The sequence below is a fragment of the Micromys minutus genome (genome assembly GCF_963924665.1).
Source record: "Micromys minutus genome assembly, chromosome: 9".
Taxonomy (NCBI): domain Eukaryota; kingdom Metazoa; phylum Chordata; class Mammalia; order Rodentia; family Muridae; genus Micromys; species Micromys minutus.
In genome coordinates this window covers 56,461,034-56,487,406 of record NC_137978.1, presented here as the reverse complement: position 1 = coordinate 56,487,406, position 26,373 = coordinate 56,461,034, and the positions used below count along the sequence as shown (strand labels likewise).

At 43.9% G+C, this 26,373-nt stretch overlaps 3 protein-coding genes across 3 annotated transcripts; all 3 read left to right on the top strand.

Annotated features, from left to right (window-relative positions):
- Positions 1 to 4,861: 4,861 nt before the first annotated feature.
- Positions 4,862 to 5,323, top strand: LOC308424124 (diphosphoinositol polyphosphate phosphohydrolase 3-alpha-like; the record flags this gene model as incomplete). The annotated part of the gene is made up of 1 exon (XM_080921016.1): positions 4,862 to 5,323. The coding sequence occupies one exon, from the start codon at positions 4,862 to 4,864 to the stop codon at positions 5,321 to 5,323; it is 462 nt and encodes a 153-aa protein (XP_080777142.1).
- Positions 5,324 to 12,578: 7,255 nt separating this feature from the next.
- On the top strand, positions 12,579 to 13,040 carry LOC308423934 (diphosphoinositol polyphosphate phosphohydrolase 3-alpha-like; the record flags this gene model as incomplete). The annotated part of the gene is made up of 1 exon (XM_080920756.1): positions 12,579 to 13,040. One exon carries the CDS (start codon positions 12,579 to 12,581, stop codon positions 13,038 to 13,040), a length of 462 nt encoding a protein of 153 aa, XP_080776882.1.
- Positions 13,041 to 20,292: 7,252 nt separating this feature from the next.
- LOC308424176 (diphosphoinositol polyphosphate phosphohydrolase 3-alpha-like) lies at positions 20,293 to 20,754 on the top strand (the record flags this gene model as incomplete). Its single annotated transcript, XM_080921081.1, has 1 exon — positions 20,293 to 20,754. One exon carries the CDS (start codon positions 20,293 to 20,295, stop codon positions 20,752 to 20,754), a length of 462 nt encoding a protein of 153 aa, XP_080777207.1.
- Between the last annotated feature and the right edge of the window lie 5,619 nt (positions 20,755 to 26,373).

Below are 26,373 nucleotides of genomic sequence, written 5' to 3'. Positions count from 1 at the left end.
TCTACAGAGACTTCCTCCCTTGGAGAATCACCCCATATGCAGACACAAAACTCAAGCAATATTGCTGATCCCAAGCAGTATTGACTGGTAGGAACCAGATATGGATGTCTCCTCAGAGGCTCCCCAAGTGCCATATAGACACAGATGAGAATGCTTGCAGATAAACATCAGACTCCACACAGGGACCCCAGTGAAAGTGCCAGAGAAAGGGCTGAAAGAGCTGAAAGATTTGCACCCTCATGGAAAGAGCAACATCATCAATCAGCCAAGGCACTGAGGTGGAGAGGGTGATTGGGAGAGGGAGCACCTTCCTGGAAGAAACAAGTTGAGGGGAAGAAGGAGGGAAGTGGTGGGGAAGGGTATAACATTTGAAATGTAAATACAGGCAGTATCCAATAAATATGAAAAACATAGAAAAGATAAAGAAATAAAAAGAAAGACTGGGAATGTGAGATAGACATGCCAGTGAATCCTTCTGCTTACATCACTTTCCCTTTTATGGTTATGTGGTCAGACCCAGTGTCAGAAATCAAGGAAAAATGAATCTAAACCAAGTGAATTTTTGGAAATGCTCTACAGGAGAAAAGAGTAAGAACTCCTGGCTCTGTCCCTTCAATCTCATGTTCTATGAAGAGCTGCAGCAGATGGAGGAAATGTAGGAATCAGTGTGAGGGGACTTGGTCTGACTGAGTGCAAGTGACTTCCCAACATCCATGTTGGCCCACTAAGCTACTGCTGTAGTTTCTTGCCATAGGCTGAATCGTTCCCATGCTGATACCCACAGGCTTTAGACTACAATGAGTTGAGTTGTTCAGGCAGAAAATAGAAGGTCATGTCCTGAGGTTGATGCCAATATATAGTCAAATTGAGGTTGAGACAAGTGTCCTATGCTTGTACACAAGAGTATTCTTGAACTGAGAGATCTACCTACCTCTGCTTTGAAACTAATGTGAATAAAGGCATCAATCACAAAAATTTGGCTTCAAGAAACTTTTGTGAACCCGGATTTTGCCTAAGAATCTTCCTCTGTATGGATCTGATCCAATTTACCTACACCATTCAAATCTGAAAATAAACAAGTGGGTAGAAACTCAGCTTTTTCATCAGAGGTTGGTATGGGCTGGGAGGGTGTGGCTACAAAGGGAAAGGTCATCTGGAAGGTATACAAAGGGTCATAGCAGACAGCAGAACTATCTGTTTCTCGTAGCTTGGAATCACAGCCTTTTCAGGCCTCGTTATGGTGATCTGTTAGCAGTGTCCAAGATCAAGAGAGTCCCTCGGCTCCATAAGAATACCTCATCTCATGCAACCTAGTCTAGCCCTGTCCTTCCTTAAATTGTTCTTATAATGTATTACTTGGTGGGTTCTTCTTGTATGTGATGAGTTCTGTCTCCATAAGATTGTCTGGGCTGTATCCTAGATATTCTGTATTTTTGCCTTATATCCACTCTTCAGTTAGTACAGGCCATGCATGTTGTTTTGGATCTGAGTTACCTCACTCAGGATAGTATTTTCTAGTTCTATCCATTTGCCTCCAAAATTCATGATGTCCTCATTTTCTAATAGCTGAATATCTTCCGTTATGTAAAGGAACTTCATCTTCTGTATGTATTCTGCTGTATCTGGGTTGTTTCCATCTCTGGCTATTACAAATTCGCCTGTTATGAACATAGTGGAGCGTGTGCTTGTGTCATGGTGGGGAATCTTCTGGGTAAAGGCCCAGGTGTAGAATAGCTGTCTCATCAGGTCGGAGGGTTTTCAATTTGCTGAGGATCCACCAGATTGTATAACAGAGCGGTTGCACCAGTTTGTAATCCCACCAGCGAAGAAAGACTGCCCCTCTTTTTCCACATCCTCACCAACATGTGCAGTCACTTGAGTTTCTGATCTTAGCCATTCTGTTTGTTGTAAGGTAGAATCTCGAGTTCATCGTGGTTAGCATTTCCCTGATGACTAATGACTTTAAATGTTTTAAGTGCTTTTCAGCCGTTCGAGATTCTTCTAAGGTTGAGTTAGGGGAAGGATTGAAGAAGATGAAGGGGAGGGCAATGCCATAGTTACAAAACCAGTCTCGGTGAGCCTGGAAACCCAGGAGATCCCAGAGACTGAGCCCCCAAACCAGGCAATATACACAGACTGCTCCAAAGCCCCCAACACACATGTAGCCGAGGAATGCCTAGTGTGACTTTAGTGGGAGAAGATGCTCCTAATCCTGGAGGGTCTTGAAGCCCTAGAGTAGGTGAGATGGAGGGGTGTTGGAGTGGAAGGGAAGCACCCTTTGGAGGCAAAGCAGAGGGGGGATTGGATGAGGAACTGTGAGAGGGGGGCAATGGCTGGAATGTAATTAAAAAACAAAAGAGATTGGCCTGAAACTCACAGAGATTGTCCTACCTCTGCCACCTGTGGGCCGTTTAACCTGAATGTCCAAGTGTGTTCTCAATTACCTCTAATTATTAGTTGGGCACTGTGATTCCTGTGGGATTTTTTTTTCTATTATTTAGATTTGTTTTTGTCTTTTGAGACAGTCTCACTGAGAATGTCAAGGTGACCTTGACTTCAAGGCAGTCTGAGCTGGAATGTCAGATGTGAGATTCTCAAGTGCTTTCACTACTGAATTTAAGCCTGGCATAATTTGATGTGCTTTTAATCTCAGCAACAGGGAGGCAGAGGGAGGCTGTGACTGTCAAAACAGCCAGGTATGATATGTGTCTTTAAAACAAAGCAAAGCAAGGGGCTGGAGAGATGGCTCACCGGTTAAGAGCACTAAGAGATCTTCCAAGGGAACCGTGTTCTATTCCCAGTAACTACATGGTAGCTCAGAACCATCTGTAACGGTGCCTTATTCCCTCCTCATCTGTGTCTGAAGACAGGGACATGTACTCGTGCACATTAAATAAATAAATAGACTCATAACTTAGTAAATAAGGCAAAACAAGCAAACAAACACAAAAGACCAACAAACAAATGGTATTTGTATCTGTCACTGATTCCTAGTCTCTTATCTTCATAGAACTCAGGGTGTCCTCAGACGTGCAGGAAATAACCTGTGTGTGTGTGTGTGTGTGTGTGTGTGTGTGTGTGTATTTGAGTGTAAATGCATATTTACATATATAAAATATGTGTGTGTTTAATAGACTTTGTATCTCATTCATAATTTGCTTTCTCCTCTCCTCCCATACCCACCCTTGAGAGCAACAGGAACCCGCAGGCTGGATGAGCTTTAAATCTGATGCCAGCCTACTTTATATAGCAGGCTTCAATTCAGCCATGGAAGATCCTGTCTAAAGAAGCTTAAAGTAAAAATAAAGTCAAAAGAAGGCATGTTCATCTGCTGATTGATATGTGGTCTAATCCTTTCAAGGAACGCAGGATAGGTGAGCTGGAGAGATGGCTCAGTAGTTAAGAGAGGCTCATAGGTTGAGAGCACTGACTGGACTTCCAGAGGTCCTGACTTCAAGTCCCAGCAACCACATGGTGGCTCACAGCCATCTGTAATGAGATCCGAGGCCCTCTTCTGGTGTGTCTGATGATCCTCCTTACTCTGCCTGCCACAAGCTGAGATCAAACATGTGTGCCACCACTGCCTGAATTGTAGTAGTGTAATGCTTAGTGGCTATTTCTGTTTGCAAACATGACTATATCTGGAATGAACCACAATCCAGAATTGGGAGACCCACCTTTGATCCAGATCTTGAGGCATAGAGGCTATTAATCTTAGGACACTAAGGCAAGGAGATCACTGAGCTCAGGGTCATTTGGGACAAAGCAAGTCTCAGATCCAGGTGTGGTGGTACACACCTTTAATCTGGGACACACCTCAGTCGGAGACCTATATAAGGACCTTACAAGAAGGAAGGCTGTCTCTCTTTGCCTGCTTGCCTTGTGGTACTGAGCATCTGCTACATCCTTGGGTTTCACAGCTGCTGACGAGCATTATCGGGGAGTTGGACTCCAGACTGTAAGTCACCAACAAATTCTTCACTATATAGAGACTGCCAATAAGTTCTGTGAGGCCAGAAAACCCTGAATAATACAAAACGCACCTCCAATTTCTGCTGCATGGCATTTTCCTCTAATCTCTAGGAAATCTTGAGTCAGTTTTACACATTGAAACTCTTATGCTAGGTACTGGGGGATTTGGACAAGCATGTTCACCTGACAGGTAGGGTGGCTCAGTTTCTGGAAGCTCTCTAGACTCTAGGTTCTTTGAGACTGGAGGAATTACTATGGGGTCACCCTCCTCTTTAGCCCTTCAATCCTCCCTTTACTTCATTGTTAGAATAATCTCTAATGACAAAGAAACACTTAAGGAAAATTTCAACGTCCTTAGTCTTCTGGGAAATGTGAATCAAAATGACCTGGAGATTTCAACTCACAAAATTAAGAATGGCTGAGATCCAAAACTCCAATAACTGCACATGCTGGGGAGGATGTAAAGAAATAGGTGAAATTGGCAATTGGTGCCAACACTCTGGAAAACCATTCGGTTGTTCCTGGATGTTAGAAACAAACACATCAACCAAATGAGCCAGCTATTTCACTCCTGGGCATATACCCTGAATATTCCCCACCAAAGTCACTATTTTCATAGCCACCTGATTTGCAATAATCAGAAGCGGGAAACAACCCAGATAGTACTCAAACAAATGTAGTTTATTAACAAAATAAAATAATACAGGTAAGAATAAATAAAAACATGAGGAATTTTACAGGCAAATGATGGTACTAGAAAAGATTATCCTGACTCTGCTCTGCTCCCCTCCAGCATCTCCAGGCCCCATCCCTGCCAGCAGGAGCTCCTTGGCTGCTCCCTAGGCAGCTGTAAGCGACCTCAGAGGCTGTGTCTTTGGCGAAGCAGAGGATGAAGTGGAAGCCGAACCAGACGCGGACCTACGACCCCGAGGGCTACAGGAAACGCGCAGCGTGCCTGTGCCTCCGCAGCGAGCGCGAAGAGGAGGTGCTGCTGGTGAGCAGCAGCCGCTACCCCGACCGCTGGATCGTGCCCGGAGGGGGCGTGGAGCCCGAGGAGGAGCCCGACTGCGCGGCGGTGCGCGAGGTGTACGAGGAGGCGGGAGTCAAGGGCAAGTTGGGCCGCTTGCTGGGCGTCTTCGAGCAGAACCAGGACCGCAAGCACCGGACCTACGTGTTCGTGCTCACCGTCACCGAGCTGCTGGAGGATTGGGAAGACTCGGTCAGCATCCGCAGAAAGCGCCAGTGGTTCAAGATTGAAGATGCCATCAAGGTCCTGCAGTGCCACAGGCCCGCGCATGCCCAGTACCTGGAGAAACTGAAGCTGGGCGGCTCCCCTACTAATGGGAACTAGGCGGCCAGGTCCCCGCCAGAGAGCGAGCCCTAGTGGACAGAGACAAGCTCAAGGTCACACTCAAGTCATCCTTGATGTGAACCCAGTATTCAGAGGTATTGTCAAGTTCACCTGAGCACCTCTGAGGTTCCCAAGGAGACCACTCATCTGGTTTTCCTCCTACATCTTGGAACACTCCTCTGTCTATCTTGCCAAAAAATGTTTCTGCTCTGGTTGTTGTACTCTTGTGTGTGAACAGACTTAATTCAGCACCTACAGCCTTCGTTGCGCTTTTCGGATGTGTCTGCCTTCTTCATTAGACCTTTGAGAGCAACGACTGTTTTTCCTTACTCTGCATATTCTGCATCCAACACACTACTTGAAATACGGTTGGCATCACTGGAGATCTTTGATGCTATTAGTATTTTGTAGTCTCTTTGTGGATAAACATTTCCCTTCCAATCTGGTGCCAGTAGAATATCCGCTGCCTTAGGATTTACTGATTCAATATTCTGTATTTGGTGGTGGGCATGAAGAGAAACGGCTATGTTGGCAGTTTTCCAAGCTAATTGGGCCATTTATTTGCCTAAGTGTCTTTTGCCTCGCTCCCTGTTTCATTTGGCTGCGGTTCCCGTGCCTTCCCTAGTACCTTCAGCTGGTTCCCCAGTACCAAGCTCTCTGCATGTTTGTGCAGAGGCGTGAGAGTGCTACATCGGTGTCCCTTGGAAAGACTTCGAGGGGAAGAGACCTCTGTAAAGGAAAACACAAAATGAACCATTTAAATGAGGGAGCTCAGCTCAACTCTTGCCAGAAGGATAACTTTATACCAAGGACAGGGACATATTGCAGATTTTTTCACAGGGTGGGTGTGATGTCAGCTTCTTGCACAGCTTCTCCAAAGGGTTCCAAAGAGGTTCTGATTCGGCTGCTTGTTGTGTTTCGCTCTTTCATTATAAACCACTGTATTGGGAAAGGCTCGCACTCCCATTTAGTATTCACACTCTTCCTCATGGTACCAGTGAAATGTATTGTGTCCCCACATCTTACAGATTTTAAAATAAAACCACACATTATAATTTACTGGAGTGTCTGCTTGTGATTTGTACTGTGGATTTGCTTTCTAAAGGAACCTTTATCTTTAAGAAAACTGTACTGAAAATTTACACAGATGCTACTGTTTATTTGCTTCAGTATAATCGGGGTGGTATAAGTTTGTCCATAGATGAGGCAAGATCGACTCTGACATGATAATTGTTGAAGCTGTGTGATAGATGTCTGAGAATTCATTATTCTCTATGCTTTTGTATATGGTTGAAACTTTCCATAATAAAAATTGCAAAACTGTATTCCTTTAAAAAAACATATTATCCTGATTGAGGTAATACAAACCAAAAATGACATGCATGATATGTACTAATTGGTAAGTGGTTAGTAGCCAAATAATAAAAATTGCTTAGTTTTCAGAGCAGGCAGTCTTACTTAAAAAAAAAAAAAAAAAACGCTTTTAAACAAAAACCACCAAGTACAAATCATATAACCAAAATTTTAAGAGGTCAAGGCTGGAGCAGGTTACATGAGGTGTGGTATCCTGGTGGAGCTGAGGGACTTAGTTCTTCTGGACACTGGTAACAGATCGCCATGTCCAGGCAGGGGAAAGCTGTACCTCCAGGCTCCCAGAGGCTGAGGTTCTCTTCCTCTCCTTTATTGGGGAGGCACTGAAGTCTGATATTGTTACCTTCTGTAACCAGTTAGCATCATAATTTCCCATAGGTTCCAATAAAACTGTTTTTGAATGAGAACGTGCATTTTTTACTTAATTCTCTAAATTCATAATTTTTTATTGTTCCTTCCTGGCCCATTATATTGGGTCATCTCATATCTGCCCCGTTCTTCTCCTAGACTTTGCAGAATACAAAAACACCTAATTGTTATTTCCTTGCAGAGATTTACACTTGTATGCTTCAAAGGGCACAATCTGAATTGCATATATGTTCTTTTTGAGTCAAGATCCAGTGTTTAAGAATGCTTGCTACTCATTGAGGTGCAGTGTTTGATTTCCAGTAAGGAATGGATTCAGAACTTATGGTACACATACACAATGGAGTACTACTGAGCTATTAAAAACAAGGAGTTCATGAAATTCCTAGACAAGTGGGTGGAAATTGAAGCTATCATCCTGATCGATGTAACCCAGCCACAAAAGAACAGTCAGGGTATGTACACACTTATCAGTTGATACTACCCCCCAAAAAAGCCTCACAATACCCAAGAAACCACAGAACTTGTGAAGCTCTAAAAGAAAAAAAGGCCATAATATGGAACGCTCAGTCCTTCAAAGAAGGAAGAACAAAACTGGGGCCAGGAAAATACAAGGTTAAGTAGAGGAGCAGGGATTGTAGAAAAGATCTACAGAGACTTCCTCCCTTGGAGAATCACCCCATATGCAGACACAAAACTCAAGCAATATTGCTGATCCCAAGCAGTATTGACTGGTAGGAACCAGATATGGATGTCTCCTCAGAGGCTCCCCAAGTGCCATATAGACACAGATGAGAATGCTTGCAGTTAAACATCAGACTCCACACAGGGACCCCAGTGAAAGTGCCAGAGAAAGGGCTGAAAGAGCTGAAAGATTTGCACCCTCATGGAAAGAGCAACATCATCAATCAGCCAAGGCACTGAGGTGGAGAGGGTGATTGGGAGAGGGAGCACCTTCCTGGAAGAAACAAGTTGAGGGGAGGAAGGAGGGAAGTGGTGGGGAAGGGTATAACATTTGAAATGTAAATACAGGCAGTATCCAATAAATATGAAAAACATAGAAAAGATAAAGAAATAAAAAGAAAGACTGGGAATGTGAGATAGACATGCCAGTGAATCCTTCTGCTTACATCACTTTCCCTTTTATGGTTATGTGGTCAGACCCAGTGTCAGAAATCAAGGAAAAATGAATCTAAACCAAGTGAATTTTTGGAAATGCTCTACAGGAGAAAAGAGTAAGAACTCCTGGCTCTGTCCCTTCAATCTCATGTTCTATGAAGAGCTGCAGCAGATGGAGGAAATGTAGGAATCAGTGTGAGGGGACTTGGTCTGACTGAGTGCAAGTGACTTCCCAACATCCATGTTGGCCCACTAAGCTACTGCTGTAGTTTCTTGCCATAGGCTGAATCGTTCCCATGCTGATACCCACAGGCTTTAGACTACAATGAGTTGAGTTGTTCAGGCAGAAAATAGAAGGTCATGTCCTGAGGTTGATGCCAATATATAGTCAAATTGAGGTTGAGACAAGTGTCCTATGCTTGTACACAAGAGTATTCTTGAACTGAGAGATCTACCTACCTCTGCTTTGAAACTAATGTGAATAAAGGCATCAATCACAAAAATTTGGCTTCAAGAAACTTTTGTGAACCCGGATTTCGCCTAAGAATCTTCCTCTGTATGGATCTGATCCAATTTACCTACACCATTCAAATCTGAAAATAAACAAGTGGGTAGAAACTCAGCTTTTTCATCAGAGGTTGGTATGGGCTGGGAGGGTGTGGCTACAAAGGGAAAGGTCATCTGGAAGGTATACAAAGGGTCATAGCAGACAGCAGAACTATCTGTTTCTCGTAGCTTGGAATCACAGCCTTTTCAGGCCTCGTTATGGTGATCTGTTAGCAGTGTCCAAGATCAAGAGAGTCCCTCGGCTCCATAAGAATACCTCATCTCATGCAACCTAGTCTAGCCCTGTCCTTCCTTAAATTGTTCTTATAATGTATTACTTGGTGGGTTCTTCTTGTATGTGATGAGTTCTGTCTCCATAAGATTGTCTGGGCTGTATCCTAGATATTCTGTATTTTTGCCTTATATCCACTCTTCAGTTAGTACAGGCCATGCATGTTGTTTTGGATCTGAGTTACCTCACTCAGGATAGTATTTTCTAGTTCTATCCATTTGCCTCCAAAATCCATGATGTCCTCATTTTCTAATAGCTGAATATCTTCCGTTGTGTAAAGGAACTTCATCTTCTGTATGTATTCTGCTGTATCTGGGTTGTTTCCATCTCTGGCTATTACAAATTCGCCTGTTATGAACATAGTGGAGCGTGTGCTTGTGTCATGGTGGGGAATCTTCTGGGTAAAGGCCCAGGTGTAGAATAGCTGTCTCATCAGGTCGGAGGGTTTTCAATTTGCTGAGGATCCACCAGATTGTATAACAGAGCGGTTGCACCAGTTTGTAATCCCACCAGCGAAGAAAGACTGCCCCTCTTTTTCCACATCCTCACCAACATGTGCAGTCACTTGAGTTTCTGATCTTAGCCATTCTGTTTGTTGTAAGGTAGAATCTCGAGTTCATCGTGGTTAGCATTTCCCTGATGACTAATGACTTTAAATGTTTTAAGTGCTTTTCAGCCGTTCGAGATTCTTCTAAGGTTGAGTTAGGGGAAGGATTGAAGAAGATGAAGGGGAGGGCAATGCCATAGTTACAAAACCAGTCTCGGTGAGCCTGGAAACCCAGGAGATCCCAGAGACTGAGCCCCCAAACCAGGCAATATACACAGACTGCTCCAAAGCCCCCAACACACATGTAGCCGAGGAATGCCTAGTGTGACTTTAGTGGGAGAAGATGCTCCTAATCCTGGAGGGTCTTGAAGCCCTAGAGTAGGTGAGATGGAGGGGTGTTGGAGTGGAAGGGAAGCACCCTTTGGAGGCAAAGCAGAGGGGGGATTGGATGAGGAACTGTGAGAGGGGGGCAATGGCTGGAATGTAATTAAAAAACAAAAGAGATTGGCCTGAAATTCACAGAGATTGTCCTACCTCTGCCACCTGTGGGCCGTTTAACCTGAATGTCCAAGTGTGTTCTCAATTACCTCTAATTATTAGTTGGGCACTGTGATTCCTGTGGGATTTTTTTTTCTATTATTTAGATTTGTTTTTGTCTTTTGAGACAGTCTCACTGAGAATGTCAAGGTGACCTTGACTTCAAGGCAGTCTGAGCTGGAATGTCAGATGTGAGATTCTCAAGTGCTTTCACTACTGAATTTAAGCCTGGCATAATTTGATGTGCTTTTAATCTCAGCAACAGGGAGGCAGAGGGAGGCTGTGACTGTCAAAACAGCCAGGTATGATATGTGTCTTTAAAACAAAGCAAAGCAAGGGGCTGGAGAGATGGCTCACCGGTTAAGAGCACTAAGAGATCTTCCAAGGGAACCGTGTTCTATTCCCAGTAACTACATGGTAGCTCAGAACCATCTGTAACGGTGCCTTATTCCCTCCTCATCTGTGTCTGAAGACAGGGACATGTACTTGTGCACATTAAATAAATAAATAGACTCATAACTTAGTAAATAAGGCAAAACAAGCAAACAAACACAAAAGACCAACAAACAAATGGTATTTGTATCTGTCACTGATTCCTAGTCTCTTATCTTCATAGAACTCAGGGTGTCCTCAGACGTGCAGGAAATAACCTGTGTGTGTGTGTGTGTGTGTGTGTGTGTGTGTGTGTGTGTGTGTGTGTTTGAGTGTAAATGCATATTTACATATATAAAATATGTGTGTGTTTAATAGACTTTGTATCTCATTCATAGTTTGCTTTCTCCTCTCCTCCCATACCCACCCTTGAGAGCAACAGGAACCCGCAGGCTGGATGAGCTTTAAATCTGATGCCAGCCTACTTTATATAGCAGGCTTCAATTCAGCCATGGAAGATCCTGTCTAAAGAAGCTTAAAGTAAAAATAAAGTCAAAAGAAGGCATGTTCATCTGCTGATTGATATGTGGTCTAATCCTTTCAAGGAACGCAGGATAGGTGAGCTGGAGAGATGGCTCAGTAGTTAAGAGAGGCTCATAGGTTGAGAGCACTGACTGGACTTCCAGAGGTCCTGACTTCAAGTCCCAGCAACCACATGGTGGCTCACAGCCATCTGTAATGAGATCCGAGGCCCTCTTCTGGTGTGTCTGATGATCCTCCTTACTCTGCCTGCCACAAGCTGAGATCAAACATGTGTGCCACCACTGCCTGAATTGTAGTAGTGTAATGCTTAGTGGCTATTTCTGTTTGCAAACATGACTATATCTGGAATGAACCACAATCCAGAATTGGGAGACCCACCTTTGATCCAGATCTTGAGGCATAGAGGCTATTAATCTTAGGACACTAAGGCAAGGAGATCACTGAGCTCAGGGTCATTTGGGACAAAGCAAGTCTCAGATCCAGGTGTGGTGGTACACACCTTTAATCTGGGACACACCTCAGTCGGAGACCTATATAAGGACCTTACAAGAAGGAAGGCTGTCTCTCTTTGCCTGCTTGCCTTGTGGTACTGAGCATCTGCTACATCCTTGGGTTTCACAGCTGCTGACGAGCATTATCGGGGAGTTGGACTCCAGACTGTAAGTCACCAACAAATTCTTCACTATATAGAGACTGCCAATAAGTTCTGTGAGGCCAGAAAACCCTGAATAATACAAAACGCACCTCCAATTTCTGCTGCATGGCATTTTCCTCTAATCTCTAGGAAATCTTGAGTCAGTTTTACACATTGAAACTCTTATGCTAGGTACTGGGGGATTTGGACAAGCATGTTCACCTGACAGGTAGGGTGGCTCAGTTTCTGGAAGCTCTCTAGACTCTAGGTTCTTTGAGACTGGAGGAATTACTATGGGGTCACCCTCCTCTTTAGCCCTTCAATCCTCCCTTTACTTCATTGTTAGAATAATCTCTAATGACAAAGAAACACTTAAGGAAAATTTCAACGTCCTTAGTCTTCTGGGAAATGTGAATCAAAATGACCTGGAGATTTCAACTCACAAAATTAAGAATGGCTGAGATCCAAAACTCCAATAACTGCACATGCTGGGGAGGATGTAAAGAAATAGGTGAAATTGGCAATTGGTGCCAACACTCTGGAAAACCATTCGGTTGTTCCTGGATGTTAGAAACAAACACATCAACCAAATGAGCCAGCTATTTCACTCCTGGGCATATACCCTGAATATTCCCCACCAAAGTCACTATTTTCATAGCCACCTGATTTGCAATAATCAGAAGCGGGAAACAACCCAGATAGTACTCAAACAAATGTAGTTTATTAACAAAATAAAATAATACAGGTAAGAATAAATAAAAACATGAGGAATTTTACAGGCAAATGATGGTACTAGAAAAGATTATCCTGACTCTGCTCTGCTCCCCTCCAGCATCTCCAGGCCCCATCCCTGCCAGCAGGAGCTCCTTGGCTGCTCCCTAGGCAGCTGTAAGCGACCTCAGAGGCTGTGTCTTTGGCGAAGCAGAGGATGAAGTGGAAGCCGAACCAGACGCGGACCTACGACCCCGAGGGCTACAGGAAACGCGCAGCGTGCCTGTGCCTCCGCAGCGAGCGCGAAGAGGAGGTGCTGCTGGTGAGCAGCAGCCGCTACCCAGACCGCTGGATCGTGCCCGGAGGGGGCGTGGAGCCCGAGGAGGAGCCCGACTGCGCGGCGGTGCGCGAGGTGTACGAGGAGGCGGGAGTCAAGGGCAAGTTGGGCCGCTTGCTGGGCGTCTTCGAGCAGAACCAGGACCGCAAGCACCGGACCTACGTGTTCGTGCTCACCGTCACCGAGCTGCTGGAGGATTGGGAAGACTCGGTCAGCATCCGCAGAAAGCGCCAGTGGTTCAAGATTGAAGATGCCATCAAGGTCCTGCAGTGCCACAGGCCCGCGCATGCCCAGTACCTGGAGAAACTGAAGCTGGGCGGCTCCCCTACTAATGGGAACTAGGCGGCCAGGTCCCCGCCAGAGAGCGAGCCCTAGTGGACAGAGACAAGCTCAAGGTCACACTCAAGTCATCCTTGATGTGAACCCAGTATTCAGAGGTATTGTCAAGTTCACCTGAGCACCTCTGAGGTTCCCAAGGAGACCACTCATCTGGTTTTCCTCCTACATCTTGGAACACTCCTCTGTCTATCTTGCCAAAAAATGTTTCTGCTCTGGTTGTTGTACTCTTGTGTGTGAACAGACTTAATTCAGCACCTACAGCCTTCGTTGCGCTTTTCGGATGTGTCTGCCTTCTTCATTAGACCTTTGAGAGCAACGACTGTTTTTCCTTACTCTGCATATTCTGCATCCAACACACTACTTGAAATACGGTTGGCATCACTGGAGATCTTTGATGCTATTAGTATTTTGTAGTCTCTTTGTGGATAAACATTTCCCTTCCAATCTGGTGCCAGTAGAATATCCGCTGCCTTAGGATTTACTGATTCAATATTCTGTATTTGGTGGTGGGCATGAAGAGAAACGGCTATGTTGGCAGTTTTCCAAGCTAATTGGGCCATTTATTTGCCTAAGTGTCTTTTGCCTCGCTCCCTGTTTCATTTGGCTGCGGTTCCCGTGCCTTCCCTAGTACCTTCAGCTGGTTCCCCAGTACCAAGCTCTCTGCATGTTTGTGCAGAGGCGTGAGAGTGCTACATCGGTGTCCCTTGGAAAGACTTCGAGGGGAAGAGACCTCTGTAAAGGAAAACACAAAATGAACCATTTAAATGAGGGAGCTCAGCTCAACTCTTGCCAGAAGGATAACTTTATACCAAGGACAGGGACATATTGCAGATTTTTTCACAGGGTGGGTGTGATGTCAGCTTCTTGCACAGCTTCTCCAAAGGGTTCCAAAGAGGTTCTGATTCGGCTGCTTGTTGTGTTTCGCTCTTTCATTATAAACCACTGTATTGGGAAAGGCTCGCACTCCCATTTAGTATTCACACTCTTCCTCATGGTACCAGTGAAATGTATTGTGTCCCCACATCTTACAGATTTTAAAATAAAACCACACATTATAATTTACTGGAGTGTCTGCTTGTGATTTGTACTGTGGATTTGCTTTCTAAAGGAACCTTTATCTTTAAGAAAACTGTACTGAAAATTTACACAGATGCTACTGTTTATTTGCTTCAGTATAATCGGGGTGGTATAAGTTTGTCCATAGATGAGGCAAGATCGACTCTGACATGATAATTGTTGAAGCTGTGTGATAGATGTCTGAGAATTCATTATTCTCTATGCTTTTGTATATGGTTGAAACTTTCCATAATAAAAATTGCAAAACTGTATTCCTTTAAAAAAACATATTATCCTGATTGAGGTAATACAAACCAAAAATGACATGCATGATATGTACTAATTGGTAAGTGGTTAGTAGCCAAATAATAAAAATTGCTTAGTTTTCAGAGCAGGCAGTCTTACTTAAAAAAAAAAAAAAAAAAACGCTTTTAAACAAAAACCACCAAGTACAAATCATATAACCAAAATTTTAAGAGGTCAAGGCTGGAGCAGGTTACATGAGGTGTGGTATCCTGGTGGAGCTGAGGGACTTAGTTCTTCTGGACACTGGTAACAGATCGCCATGTCCAGGCAGGGGAAAGCTGTACCTCCAGGCTCCCAGAGGCTGAGGTTCTCTTCCTCTCCTTTATTGGGGAGGCACTGAAGTCTGATATTGTTACCTTCTGTAACCAGTTAGCATCATAATTTCCCATAGGTTCCAATAAAACTGTTTTTGAATGAGAACGTGCATTTTTTACTTAATTCTCTAAATTCATAATTTTTTATTGTTCCTTCCTGGCCCATTATATTGGGTCATCTCATATCTGCCCCGTTCTTCTCCTAGACTTTGCAGAATACAAAAACACCTAATTGTTATTTCCTTGCAGAGATTTACACTTGTATGCTTCAAAGGGCACAATCTGAATTGCATATATGTTCTTTTTGAGTCAAGATCCAGTGTTTAAGAATGCTTGCTACTCATTGAGGTGCAGTGTTTGATTTCCAGTAAGGAATGGATTCAGAACTTATGGTACACATACACAATGGAGTACTACTGAGCTATTAAAAACAAGGAGTTCATGAAATTCCTAGACAAGTGGGTGGAAATTGAAGCTATCATCCTGATCGATGTAACCCAGCCACAAAAGAACAGTCAGGGTATGTACTCAGTTATCAGTTGATACTACCCCCCAAAAAAGCCTCACAATACCCAAGAAACCACAGAACTTGTGAAGCTCTAAAAGAAAAAAAGGCCATAATATGGAACGCTCAGTCCTTCAAAGAAGGAAGAACAAAACTGGGGCCAGGAAAATACAAGGTTAAGTAGAGGAGCAGGGATTGTAGAAAAGATCTACAGAGACTTCCTCCCTTGGAGAATCACCCCATATGCAGACACAAAACTCAAGCAATATTGCTGATCCCAAGCAGTATTGACTGGTAGGAACCAGATATGGATGTCTCCTCAGAGGCTCCCCAAGTGCCATATAGACACAGATGAGAATGCTTGCAGTTAAACATCAGACTCCACACAGGGACCCCAGTGAAAGTGCCAGAGAAAGGGCTGAAAGAGCTGAAAGATTTGCACCCTCATGGAAAGAGCAACATCATCAATCAGCCAAGGCACTGAGGTGGAGAGGGTGATTGGGAGAGGGAGCACCTTCCTGGAAGAAACAAGTTGAGGGGAGGAAGGAGGGAAGTGGTGGGGAAGGGTATAACATTTGAAATGTAAATACAGGCAGTATCCAATAAATATGAAAAACATAGAAAAGATAAAGAAATAAAAAGAAAGACTGGGAATGTGAGATAGACATGCCAGTGAATCCTTCTGCTTACATCACTTTCCCTTTTATGGTTATGTGGTCAGACCCAGTGTCAGAAATCAAGGAAAAATGAATCTAAACCAAGTGAATTTTTGGAAATGCTCTACAGGAGAAAAGAGTAAGAACTCCTGGCTCTGTCCCTTCAATCTCATGTTCTATGAAGAGCTGCAGCAGATGGAGGAAATGTAGGAATCAGTGTGAGGGGACTTGGTCTGACTGAGTGCAAGTGACTTCCCAACATCCATGTTGGCCCACTAAGCTACTGCTGTAGTTTCTTGCCATAGGCTGAATCGTTCCCATGCTGATACCCACAGGCTTTAGACTACAATGAGTTGAGTTGTTCAGGCAGAAAATAGAAGGTCATGTCCTGAGGTTGATGCCAATATATAGTCAAATTGAGGTTGAGACAAGTGTCCTATGCTTGTACACAAGAGTATTCTTGAACTGAGAGATCTACCTACCTCTGCTTTGAAACTAATGTGAATAAAGGCATCAATCACAAAAATTTGGCTTCAAGAAACTTTTGTGAACCCGGATTTCGCCTAAGAATCTTCCTCTGTATGGATCTGATCCAATTTACCTACACCATTCAAATCTGAAAATAAACAAGTGGGTAGAAACTCAGCTTTTTCATCAGAGGTTGGTATGGGCTGGGAGGGTGTGGCTACAAAGGGAAAGGTCATCTGGAAGGTATACAAAGGGTCATAGCAGACAGCAGAACTATCTGTTTCTCGTAGCTTGGAATCACAGCCTTTTCAGGCCTCGTTATGGTGATCTGTTAGCAGTGTCCAAGATCAAGAGAGTCCCTCGGCTCCATAAGAATACCTCATCTCATGCAACCTAGTCTAGCCCTGTCCTTCCTTAAATTGTTCTTATAATGTATTACTTGGTGGGTTCTTCTTGTATGTGATGAGTTCTGTCTCCATAAGATTGTCTGGGCTGTATCCTAGATATTCTGTATTTTTGCCTTATATCCACTCTTCAGTTAGTACAGGCCATGCATGTTGTTTTGGATCTGAGTTACCTCACTCAGGATAGTATTTTCTAGTTCTATCCATTTGCCTCCAAAATCCATGATGTCCTCATTTTCTAATAGCTGAATATCTTCCGTTGTGTAAAGGAACTTCATCTTCTGTATGTATTCTGCTGTATCTGGGTTGTTTCCATCTCTGGCTATTACAAATTCGCCTGTTATGAACATAGTGGAGCGTGTGCTTGTGTCATGGTGGGGAATCTTCTGGGTAAAGGCCCAGGTGTAGAATAGCTGTCTCATCAGGTCGGAGGGTTTTCAATTTGCTGAGGATCCACCAGATTGTATAACAGAGCGGTTGCACCAGTTTGTAATCCCACCAGCGAAGAAAGACTGCCCCTCTTTTTCCACATCCTCACCAACATGTGCAGTCACTTGAGTTTCTGATCTTAGCCATTCTGTTTGTTGTAAGGTAGAATCTCGAGTTCATCGTGGTTAGCATTTCCCTGATGACTAATGACTTTAAATGTTTTAAGTGCTTTTCAGCCGTTCGAGATTCTTCTAAGGTTGAGTTAGGGGAAGGATTGAAGAAGATGAAGGGGAGGGCAATGCCATAGTTACAAAACCAGTCTCGGTGAGCCTGGAAACCCAGGAGATCCCAGAGACTGAGCCCCCAAACCAGGCAATATACACAGACTGCTCCAAAGCCCCCAACACACATGTAGCCGAGGAATGCCTAGTGTGACTTTAGTGGGAGAAGATGCTCCTAATCCTGGAGGGTCTTGAAGCCCTAGAGTAGGTGAGATGGAGGGGTGTTGGAGTGGAAGGGAAGCACCCTTTGGAGGCAAAGCAGAGGGGGGATTGGATGAGGAACTGTGAGAGGGGGGCAATGGCTGGAATGTAATTAAAAAACAAAAGAGATTGGCCTGAAATTCACAGAGATTGTCCTACCTCTGCCACCTGTGGGCCGTTTAACCTGAATGTCCAAGTGTGTTCTCAATTACCTCTAATTATTAGTTGGGCACTGTGATTCCTGTGGGATTTTTTTTTCTATTATTTAGATTTGTTTTTGTCTTTTGAGACAGTCTCACTGAGAATGTCAAGGTGACCTTGACTTCAAGGCAGTCTGAGCTGGAATGTCAGATGTGAGATTCTCAAGTGCTTTCACTACTGAATTTAAGCCTGGCATAATTTGATGTGCTTTTAATCTCAGCAACAGGGAGGCAGAGGGAGGCTGTGACTGTCAAAACAGCCAGGTATGATATGTGTCTTTAAAACAAAGCAAAGCAAGGGGCTGGAGAGATGGCTCACCGGTTAAGAGCACTAAGAGATCTTCCAAGGGAACCGTGTTCTATTCCCAGTAACTACATGGTAGCTCAGAACCATCTGTAACGGTGCCTTATTCCCTCCTCATCTGTGTCTGAAGACAGGGACATGTACTTGTGCACATTAAATAAATAAATAGACTCATAACTTAGTAAATAAGGCAAAACAAGCAAACAAACACAAAAGACCAACAAACAAATGGTATTTGTATCTGTCACTGATTCCTAGTCTCTTATCTTCATAGAACTCAGGGTGTCCTCAGACGTGCAGGAAATAACCTGTGTGTGTGTGTGTGTGTGTGTGTGTGTGTGTGTGTGTGTGTGTTTGAGTGTAAATGCATATTTACATATATAAAATATGTGTGTGTTTAATAGACTTTGTATCTCATTCATAGTTTGCTTTCTCCTCTCCTCCCATACCCACCCTTGAGAGCAACAGGAACCCGCAGGCTGGATGAGCTTTAAATCTGATGCCAGCCTACTTTATATAGCAGGCTTCAATTCAGCCATGGAAGATCCTGTCTAAAGAAGCTTAAAGTAAAAATAAAGTCAAAAGAAGGCATGTTCATCTGCTGATTGATATGTGGTCTAATCCTTTCAAGGAACGCAGGATAGGTGAGCTGGAGAGATGGCTCAGTAGTTAAGAGAGGCTCATAGGTTGAGAGCACTGACTGGACTTCCAGAGGTCCTGACTTCAAGTCCCAGCAACCACATGGTGGCTCACAGCCATCTGTAATGAGATCCGAGGCCCTCTTCTGGTGTGTCTGATGATCCTCCTTACTCTGCCTGCCACAAGCTGAGATCAAACATGTGTGCCACCACTGCCTGAATTGTAGTAGTGTAATGCTTAGTGGCTATTTCTGTTTGCAAACATGACTATATCTGGAATGAACCACAATCCAGAATTGGGAGACCCACCTTTGATCCAGATCTTGAGGCATAGAGGCTATTAATCTTAGGACACTAAGGCAAGGAGATCACTGAGCTCAGGGTCATTTGGGACAAAGCAAGTCTCAGATCCAGGTGTGGTGGTACACACCTTTAATCTGGGACACACCTCAGTCGGAGACCTATATAAGGACCTTACAAGAAGGAAGGCTGTCTCTCTTTGCCTGCTTGCCTTGTGGTACTGAGCATCTGCTACATCCTTGGGTTTCACAGCTGCTGACGAGCATTATCGGGGAGTTGGACTCCAGACTGTAAGTCACCAACAAATTCTTCACTATATAGAGACTGCCAATAAGTTCTGTGAGGCCAGAAAACCCTGAATAATACAAAACGCACCTCCAATTTCTGCTGCATGGCATTTTCCTCTAATCTCTAGGAAATCTTGAGTCAGTTTTACACATTGAAACTCTTATGCTAGGTACTGGGGGATTTGGACAAGCATGTTCACCTGACAGGTAGGGTGGCTCAGTTTCTGGAAGCTCTCTAGACTCTAGGTTCTTTGAGACTGGAGGAATTACTATGGGGTCACCCTCCTCTTTAGCCCTTCAATCCTCCCTTTACTTCATTGTTAGAATAATCTCTAATGACAAAGAAACACTTAAGGAAAATTTCAACGTCCTTAGTCTTCTGGGAAATGTGAATCAAAATGACCTGGAGATTTCAACTCACAAAATTAAGAATGGCTGAGATCCAAAACTCCAATAACTGCACATGCTGGGGAGGATGTAAAGAAATAGGTGAAATTGGCAATTGGTGCCAACACTCTGGAAAACCATTCGGTTGTTCCTGGATGTTAGAAACAAACACATCAACCAAATGAGCCAGCTATTTCACTCCTGGGCATATACCCTGAATATTCCCCACCAAAGTCACTATTTTCATAGCCACCTGATTTGCAATAATCAGAAGCGGGAAACAACCCAGATAGTACTCAAACAAATGTAGTTTATTAACAAAATAAAATAATACAGGTAAGAATAAATAAAAACATGAGGAATTTTACAGGCAAATGATGGTACTAGAAAAGATTATCCTGACTCTGCTCTGCTCCCCTCCAGCATCTCCAGGCCCCATCCCTGCCAGCAGGAGCTCCTTGGCTGCTCCCTAGGCAGCTGTAAGCGACCTCAGAGGCTGTGTCTTTGGCGAAGCAGAGGATGAAGTGGAAGCCGAACCAGACGCGGACCTACGACCCCGAGGGCTACAGGAAACGCGCAGCGTGCCTGTGCCTCCGCAGCGAGCGCGAAGAGGAGGTGCTGCTGGTGAGCAGCAGCCGCTACCCCGACCGCTGGATCGTGCCCGGAGGGGGCGTGGAGCCCGAGGAGGAGCCCGACTGCGCGGCGGTGCGCGAGGTGTACGAGGAGGCGGGAGTCAAGGGCAAGTTGGGCCGCTTGCTGGGCGTCTTCGAGCAGAACCAGGACCGCAAGCACCGGACCTACGTGTTCGTGCTCACCGTCACCGAGCTGCTGGAGGATTGGGAAGACTCGGTCAGCATCCGCAGAAAGCGCCAGTGGTTCAAGATTGAAGATGCCATCAAGGTCCTGCAGTGCCACAGGCCCGCGCATGCCCAGTACCTGGAGAAACTGAAGCTGGGCGGCTCCCCTACTAATGGGAACTAGGCGGCCAGGTCCCCGCCAGAGAGCGAGCCCTAGTGGACAGAGACAAGCTCAAGGTCACACTCAAGTCATCCTTGATGTGAACCCAGTATTCAGAGGTATTGTCAAGTTCACCTGAGCACCTCTGAGGTTCCCAAGGAGACCACTCATCTGGTTTTCCTCCTACATCTTGGAACACTCCTCTGTCTATCTTGCCAAAAAATGTTTCTGCTCTGGTTGTTGTACTCTTGTGTGTGAACAGACTTAATTCAGCACCTACAGCCTTCGTTGCGCTTTTCGGATGTGTCTGCCTTCTTCATTAGACCTTTGAGAGCAACGACTGTTTTTCCTTACTCTGCATATTCTGCATCCAACACACTACTTGAAATACGGTTGGCATCACTGGAGATCTTTGATGCTATTAGTATTTTGTAGTCTCTTTGTGGATAAACATTTCCCTTCCAATCTGGTGCCAGTAGAATATCCGCTGCCTTAGGATTTACTGATTCAATATTCTGTATTTGGTGGTGGGCATGAAGAGAAACGGCTATGTTGGCAGTTTTCCAAGCTAATTGGGCCATTTATTTGCCTAAGTGTCTTTTGCCTCGCTCCCTGTTTCATTTGGCTGCGGTTCCCGTGCCTTCCCTAGTACCTTCAGCTGGTTCCCCAGTACCAAGCTCTCTGCATGTTTGTGCAGAGGCGTGAGAGTGCTACATCGGTGTCCCTTGGAAAGACTTCGAGGGGAAGAGACCTCTGTAAAGGAAAACACAAAATGAACCATTTAAATGAGGGAGCTCAGCTCAACTCTTGCCAGAAGGATAACTTTATACCAAGGACAGGGACATATTGCAGATTTTTTCACAGGGTGGGTGTGATGTCAGCTTCTTGCACAGCTTCTCCAAAGGGTTCCAAAGAGGTTCTGATTCGGCTGCTTGTTGTGTTTCGCTCTTTCATTATAAACCACTGTATTGGGAAAGGCTCGCACTCCCATTTAGTATTCACACTCTTCCTCATGGTACCAGTGAAATGTATTGTGTCCCCACATCTTACAGATTTTAAAATAAAACCACACATTATAATTTACTGGAGTGTCTGCTTGTGATTTGTACTGTGGATTTGCTTTCTAAAGGAACCTTTATCTTTAAGAAAACTGTACTGAAAATTTACACAGATGCTACTGTTTATTTGCTTCAGTATAATCGGGGTGGTATAAGTTTGTCCATAGATGAGGCAAGATCGACTCTGACATGATAATTGTTGAAGCTGTGTGATAGATGTCTGAGAATTCATTATTCTCTATGCTTTTGTATATGGTTGAAACTTTCCATAATAAAAATTGCAAAACTGTATTCCTTTAAAAAAACATATTATCCTGATTGAGGTAATACAAACCAAAAATGACATGCATGATATGTACTAATTGGTAAGTGGTTAGTAGCCAAATAATAAAAATTGCTTAGTTTTCAGAGCAGGCAGTCTTACTTAAAAAAAAAAAAAAAAAAAAAAAAAAAAAAACGCTTTTAAACAAAAACCACCAAGTACAAATCATATAACCAAAATTTTAAGAGGTCAAGGCTGGAGCAGGTTACATGAGGTGTGGTATCCTGGTGGAGCTGAGGGACTTAGTTCTTCTGGACACTGGTAACAGATCGCCATGTCCAGGCAGGGGAAAGCTGTACCTCCAGGCTCCCAGAGGCTGAGGTTCTCTTCCTCTCCTTTATTGGGGAGGCACTGAAGTCTGATATTGTTACCTTCTGTAACCAGTTAGCATCATAATTTCCCATAGGTTCCAATAAAACTGTTTTTGAATGAGAACGTGCATTTTTTACTTAATTCTCTAAATTCATAATTTTTTATTGTTCCTTCCTGGCCCATTATATTGGGTCATCTCATATCTGCCCCGTTCTTCTCCTAGACTTTGCAGAATACAAAAACACCTAATTGTTATTTCCTTGCAGAGATTTACACTTGTATGCTTCAAAGGGCACAATCTGAATTGCATATATGTTCTTTTTGAGTCAAGATCCAGTGTTTAAGAATGCTTGCTACTCATTGAGGTGCAGTGTTTGATTTCCAGTAAGGAATGGATTCAGAACTTATGGTACACATACACAATGGAGTACTACTGAGCTATTAAAAACAAGGAGTTCATGAAATTCCTAGACAAGTGGGTGGAAATTGAAGCTATCATCCTGATCGATGTAACCCAGCCACAAAAGAACAGTCAGGGTATGTACTCAGTTATCAGTTGATACTACCCCCCAAAAAAGCCTCACAATACCCAAGAAACCACAGAACTTGTGAAGCTCTAAAAGAAAAAAAGGCCATAATATGGAACGCTCAGTCCTTCAAAGAAGGAAGAACAAAACTGGGGCCAGGAAAATACAAGGTTAAGTAGAGGAGCAGGGATTGTAGAAAAGATCTACAGAGACTTCCTCCCTTGGAGAATCACCCCATATGCAGACACAAAACTCAAGCAATATTGCTGATCCCAAGCAGTATTGACTGGTAGGAACCAGATATGGATGTCTCCTCAGAGGCTCCCCAAGTGCCATATAGACACAGATGAGAATGCTTGCAGTTAAACATCAGACTCCACACAGGGACCCCAGTGAAAGTGCCAGAGAAAGGGCTGAAAGAGCTGAAAGATTTGCACCCTCATGGAAAGAGCAACATCATCAATCAGCCAAGGCACTGAGGTGGAGAGGGTGATTGGGAGAGGGAGCACCTTCCTGGAAGAAACAAGTTGAGGGGAGGAAGGAGGGAAGTGGTGGGGAAGGGTATAACATTTGAAATGTAAATACAGGCAGTATCCAATAAATATGAAAAACATAGAAAAGATAAAGAAATAAAAAGAAAGACTGGGAATGTGAGATAGACATGCCAGTGAATCCTTCTGCTTACATCACTTTCCCTTTTATGGTTATGTGGTCAGACCCAGTGTCAGAAATCAAGGAAAAATGAATCTAAACCAAGTGAATTTTTGGAAATGCTCTACAGGAGAAAAGAGTAAGAACTCCTGGCTCTGTCCCTTCAATCTCATGTTCTATGAAGAGCTGCAGCAGATGGAGGAAATGTAGGAATCAGTGTGAGGGGACTTGGTCTGACTGAGTGCAAGTGACTTCCCAACATCCATGTTGGCCCACTAAGCTACTGCTGTAGTTTCTTGCCATAGGCTGAATCGTTCCCATGCTGATACCCACAGGCTTTAGACTACAATGAGTTGAGTTGTTCAGGCAGAAAATAGAAGGTCATGTCCTGAGGTTGATGCCAATATATAGTCAAATTGAGGTTGAGACAAGTGTCCTATGCTTGTACACAAGAGTATTCTTGAACTGAGAGATCTACCTACCTCTGCTTTGAAACTAATGTGAATAAAGGCATCAATCACAAAAATTTGGCTTCAAGAAACTTTTGTGAACCCGGATTTCGCCTAAGAATCTTCCTCTGTATGGATCTGATCCAATTTACCTACACCATTCAAATCTGAAAATAAACAAGTGGGTAGAAACTCAGCTTTTTCATCAGAGGTTGGTATGGGCTGGGAGGGTGTGGCTACAAAGGGAAAGGTCATCTGGAAGGTATACAAAGGGTCATAGCAGACAGCAGAACTATCTGTTTCTCGTAGCTTGGAATCACAGCCTTTTCAGGCCTCGTTATGGTGATCTGTTAGCAGTGTCCAAGATCAAGAGAGTCCCTCGGCTCCATAAGAATACCTCATCTCATGCAACCTAGTCTAGCCCTGTCCTTCCTTAAATTGTTCTTATAATGTATTACTTGGTGGGTTCTTCTTGTATGTGATGAGTTCTGTCTCCATAAGATTGTCTGGGCTGTATCCTAGATATTCTGTATTTTTGCCTTATATCCACTCTTCAGTTAGTACAGGCCATGCATGTTGTTTTGGATCTGAGTTACCTCACTCAGGATAGTATTTTCTAGTTCTATCCATTTGCCTCCAAAATCCATGATGTCCTCATTTTCTAATAGCTGAATATCTTCCGTTGTGTAAAGGAACTTCATCTTCTGTATGTATTCTGCTGTATCTGGGTTGTTTCCATCTCTGGCTATTACAAATTCGCCTGTTATGAACATAGTGGAGCGTGTGCTTGTGTCATGGTGGGGAATCTTCTGGGTAAAGGCCCAGGTGTAGAATAGCTGTCTCATCAGGTCGGAGGGTTTTCAATTTGCTGAGGATCCACCAGATTGTATAACAGAGCGGTTGCACCAGTTTGTAATCCCACCAGCGAAGAAAGACTGCCCCTCTTTTTCCACATCCTCACCAACATGTGCAGTCACTTGAGTTTCTGATCTTAGCCATTCTGTTTGTTGTAAGGTAGAATCTCGAGTTCATCGTGGTTAGCATTTCCCTGATGACTAATGACTTTAAATGTTTTAAGTGCTTTTCAGCCGTTCGAGATTCTTCTAAGGTTGAGTTAGGGGAAGGATTGAAGAAGATGAAGGGGAGGGCAATGCCATAGTTACAAAACCAGTCTCGGTGAGCCTGGAAACCCAGGAGATCCCAGAGACTGAGCCCCCAAACCAGGCAATATACACAGACTGCTCCAAAGCCCCCAACACACATGTAGCCGAGGAATGCCTAGTGTGACTTTAGTGGGAGAAGATGCTCCTAATCCTGGAGGGTCTTGAAGCCCTAGAGTAGGTGAGATGGAGGGGTGTTGGAGTGGAAGGGAAGCACCCTTTGGAGGCAAAGCAGAGGGGGGATTGGATGAGGAACTGTGAGAGGGGGGCAATGGCTGGAATGTAATTAAAAAACAAAAGAGATTGGCCTGAAATTCACAGAGATTGTCCTACCTCTGCCACCTGTGGGCCGTTTAACCTGAATGTCCAAGTGTGTTCTCAATTACCTCTAATTATTAGTTGGGCACTGTGATTCCTGTGGGATTTTTTTTTCTATTATTTAGATTTGTTTTTGTCTTTTGAGACAGTCTCACTGAGAATGTCAAGGTGACCTTGACTTCAAGGCAGTCTGAGCTGGAATGTCAGATGTGAGATTCTCAAGTGCTTTCACTACTGAATTTAAGCCTGGCATAATTTGATGTGCTTTTAATCTCAGCAACAGGGAGGCAGAGGGAGGCTGTGACTGTCAAAACAGCCAGGTATGATATGTGTCTTTAAAACAAAGCAAAGCAAGGGGCTGGAGAGATGGCTCACCGGTTAAGAGCACTAAGAGATCTTCCAAGGGAACCGTGTTCTATTCCCAGTAACTACATGGTAGCTCAGAACCATCTGTAACGGTGCCTTATTCCCTCCTCATCTGTGTCTGAAGACAGGGACATGTACTTGTGCACATTAAATAAATAAATAGACTCATAACTTAGTAAATAAGGCAAAACAAGCAAACAAACACAAAAGACCAACAAACAAATGGTATTTGTATCTGTCACTGATTCCTAGTCTCTTATCTTCATAGAACTCAGGGTGTCCTCAGACGTGCAGGAAATAACCTGTGTGTGTGTGTGTGTGTGTGTGTGTGTGTGTGTGTGTGTGTGTGTTTGAGTGTAAATGCATATTTACATATATAAAATATGTGTGTGTTTAATAGACTTTGTATCTCATTCATAGTTTGCTTTCTCCTCTCCTCCCATACCCACCCTTGAGAGCAACAGGAACCCGCAGGCTGGA